Source organism: Gekko japonicus, unplaced genomic scaffold (genome assembly GCF_001447785.1).
Source record: "Gekko japonicus isolate JY-2015 unplaced genomic scaffold, Gekko_japonicus_V1.1 scaffold239, whole genome shotgun sequence".
Classification (NCBI taxonomy): domain Eukaryota; kingdom Metazoa; phylum Chordata; class Lepidosauria; order Squamata; family Gekkonidae; genus Gekko; species Gekko japonicus.
Genome location: NW_015163611.1, coordinates 1,415,553 through 1,419,531, shown reverse-complemented (window position 1 = coordinate 1,419,531; position 3,979 = coordinate 1,415,553). Strand labels below are relative to the sequence as shown.

At 46.9% G+C, this 3,979-nt stretch overlaps 1 protein-coding gene across 1 annotated transcript in view; it reads right to left on the bottom strand.

Annotated features, from left to right (window-relative positions):
• Positions 1-3,979, bottom strand: part of MFSD2B (major facilitator superfamily domain containing 2B) — a 59,594-nt gene that overhangs the window by 16,428 nt on the left and 39,187 nt on the right. Inside the window, exon 9 of the mRNA XM_015407335.1 lies at positions 1,925-2,008. Within this exon, the coding sequence (XP_015262821.1) occupies positions 1,925-2,008 (84 nt within the window). The remainder of the gene's footprint in view (positions 1-1,924; positions 2,009-3,979) is intronic.

The following is a 3,979-nucleotide window of genomic DNA, read 5'->3' as shown; positions in this document are numbered from 1 at the left end:
GAAACCAGATGGCATAAGTTCTTTTCATTTGTCGGGGGCGGATGTGTGTGTGTGGAGGCATCCTAAGAGAGCTAGTGGCTGCCACCCAGAAGCCCTGCCTTTTGAAACCCAGCCAGCTTGGCTAAATTTTTTTCTTTTCCGGGGGGGGGGGGGCGGAGGGATGTGTGGAGGCATCCTAAGAGAGCCAGTGGCCACCCACCCTCCCATTCTGACTTTTTACATGTCACAAAATGAGTTCTGGGACTACCTGCAACTGAGAAGCAGTTTTGGGATATGAGATATGAGAGGTTAGTTGGCTTCTTCCATCAGTGAACATGCTAACAAGTCCTACTGTGTATATGCTGTCACACACAGATACTTTCAAATGTTAATCTAACTTATACCACTGGCCAACAAATCTCACCTGCAAAGGCACAGAAGGGAAAGGGATGGGACTCAGAGGCAGAGCATCTGCCTTGCATTAAGAAATTCCCAGGTTTAATCCCTGGCATCTCCAGGTAAAAGGATCAGGTGAGGGGTTATGTGGAAGACCCCAGAGAGCCCCTGCCGGAATGACAAGTTCTTCATTGTGTTTGCATCATTTTATTTGTGTGATATTGATAGCAAAGCTAATGCTGGAAATGTTGCTCTAAGGATCCTTCTCACGCTTCCAGAGTCAGTGGCAAGTGGTGAACGGAGTTTCTCAAAACTCAAACTTATAAAAACACACATAGACTACTTGGTTTGGCAACTATCTCAATTGAACATGCTGAAGCATCAGCCCTTGACCAGAAGGAATTGGTGACAAAATGTGCCAAAGAAAAGGCACGCAAAATCAGAATATGATGTGCCTGAAATGGAAACAGTAAAGAGACTTTAAATTTCAACACCACAATAAACAGGATTTTTCAAAATGCTTTGTGATTTGTGGTTTTCTGTCTTTTTCTTACAATTTTTTAAAAAAGAAATTAGCAATTTCAAAATTTGTGTTTTTAATTCTTCCTGGAAGGTGTGGGGGCCGCGGGGGGGGGGGGGGCAGAAGGGATCCTCGCGTAGGGTGCAAAATAAGCTGGGGCCGGCATGCACAACCAGTTTAAGAACATGTAGAAACATGACATGAGAAACATTATGTATTGCATGGAAGAATCTTGTGATGGGGTGGTCAAGAATTCCCATCCAGATAAGCATGATGTATCAGTGACAATTGTAAAACTTGGCTCTCTGGCAAAGAGCAAGAATGGCAATAACATAGCACGTGATACCCAGAAAGGAAATACTGTTGCCTTTGGACCTATGGAAAAACTGGGATATGTATGAGTCCCTTTGGAGAATTAGTTGCCCTTCTTGACAAGCTCGAGCGTGTCCAGAAGAGGGCAACCAGGATGGTGAGAGGGTTGGAATCCAAGTCTTATGAGGAGAGGCTGAAAGAGTTGGGTATGTTTAGCCTGGGAAAGAGAAGGCTTAGAGGGGACATGATTGCAGTCTTCAAGTATTTGAAGAGCCGTCATGTAGAAGATGGAGCAGGTCTATTCTCTCTTGCTCCGGATTGCAAGACTAGATCTAATGGGTGGAAATTACAAGGGAGTCGTTACTGGCTAAGTATCAGGAGAAACTTCCTAACTGTAAGAGTGGTTGAGCAGTGGAACAGTCTGCCTCGGGAGGTGGTGGATGCTCCTTCGCTGGACGTTTTCAAGCGGAGGGTGGACGACCATCTTTCGGGTATGTTGTAGGTATGTAGGGCTATCTTTCAGTATACTCCTGCAGAGTGCAGGGGGTTGGACTAGATGACCTGCAAGGTCCCTTCCAACTCAAACATTCTATGATTCTATGATTCTTTAAGGAAGTCACATGAACACGACATCCCCCAGGGAGCCAGGCATGTCATAGCATGAAAACAAGGCAAGAAGGCTCAGTCAAGGAGTTCCTGCTTGGTCCACACGCTTACCAAGATGGTCATCACTAGATTCTGGAAGTGGCTGCGCAGACCGGTCGTATGGGTACAAAAGAGGACAAAGTTTCCTTGTTCAAGCTTGCAAGCAGAAGACAGAACAAAACAAAAAAAAGCGACAAAAACGTCAATTCAAATGGATGGCGGAGCAGCACAGATTGATTTCAGTCAAGTGTCCCCCATCTATAATTCATGCATTTCCCGAACAAGAGTGCACACAATGATTGGCTGCTGTTAACAGTTAAAGCATATCGGTTTGCTGCCTCGGTATTACCTCAGAGGATAATAAAAACCTTTAGCCCTGCAGCCCACATGGCTCTTACATCTGCTTAGGGACAAAAAGGGATGGGGGAGAGGGAGAAAACAATGAAACAAATAGACTTACCTTCGGCACATATGTAAGGAAGAGAGATCACTTGCTAAACAAGAGATCATTTACTTGAAGGCAGATGACACAACCAAGTACAGAGTTAGGTGTGATGAAGGACTGTGCAATGAATGCCAAGATCTTTCTAGAAGTAAAGCTGTTTGTGGTGGCTGGCTTGTACTCTAAAAGGCACACAATGTATGGTGTGCAGATTTTTCTCCCTGCAGTCTATTTCATTCCCCAGAAGATGACTTCTTGGGGCTCCGTGACCCTCAGTTGAGAGCAGCCCAGATGTACATGAACTTTAAGAACCCCTCAAGGGCCTGGAGTGGACGTCAACGTATTGCCTCTAGAAACACTAGCTTTTAGCACTATACAGCCTCCCCAGCAAAATCTTTCCAGCCACCAGTTTCTTCTTCCACACTAACAATTTTAGCACTTAGCACACTCTCCCTTCACAGTGTGTCGTCTTGCAATAACATACCAGCTCTTGTCATGATCGCATCTGCAACTTCCCAAGGCATGCTGGGACGGCATCCTCATTGCACTGGTAGCCAAAAAGTGTATTATGTATTACAAGTGGGGCTATCCCACTCACCCCATCAGTGCTTCTTCTCCTTTCCCTCTATTTCCCTCACACACTTTCTCCTTCCTGCCACCCCTTTTCTTACTCTCTCTCCCCCCTCCATGCCTGTCACTTCCTTTCTGCCCCCACCCCATCACTCTTTCTGCCCCGTCACTCTTCCAGCCTCCCACATACTCCCTCCACCCCCACCCAATAGCAGAAGCGGCAGCAGCCGCTCTCCAGGAATCACAACAAATTGCCCAAATACAGAGATCAGTTCTTATTAGGGCTGCCAGCTCCATGTTGGGAAATTTCTGGAGATTTGGGGGTGGAGCCTTGGGAGGATGAGGTTTGATCTTGGAAGTGTCCAGCAGGGTATAATACCACAAACTCCACCCTTTAAAGCAGCCATTTTCTCAGGGGGAACTGATCTCTGTCATCTGGAGATCAGTTGTAATTCCAGGAGATCTCCAACCCTCAGGCAACATTAGTTCCCCTGGAGAAAATGACTATGGAGGGTGGAGTCTATAGCATTAGATCTGTCTGAAGCCTCTCCCCACCTCAATCCCCACGCTCATCAGGCTCCACCTCTCAAATATCCAGGATTTACCCAACCTGGAGTTGGCATCCCTATCTCCTTCCCACCCAACAGCCAGCCTACCTTTATCTGCCCCTCTGCATTCAGCTTTCCATCTCCTTTCCCCCTGCAGCTTCTACTGAGGAAAACTATGGTCTTTCTCCAAAATGGGGACTAAAGCAGTTTACACTATTCTCTCCTCCCTTTTCTCCACACAACAATCCTATGAGGTAGGTTAGGCTGAAAGTGTGTGACTGGTCCACAATCACCCAGTGAGCTTCGGCAGCAAGATGGGGATCTAAACCTGGGTCTCGCAAACCCTACTCTGAAGCTCTGACCATTATACTCAGGGGTAATTTCAGAAAAAGAGTTGCAGGAGCTCAGTAGCATATCTAATAGGTTATTAGCGTAATAACCCATTAGCATATGCCACGCCCCCTGACATCACCAGAAGTGATGTCAAAAGGGGAAGCAGGGGGGGGCATCTTCAAAAGCCTCCCCTTCCCGAGCTGGCCTGCCAAGGCGGGCTGGGGGGGGGGAAGA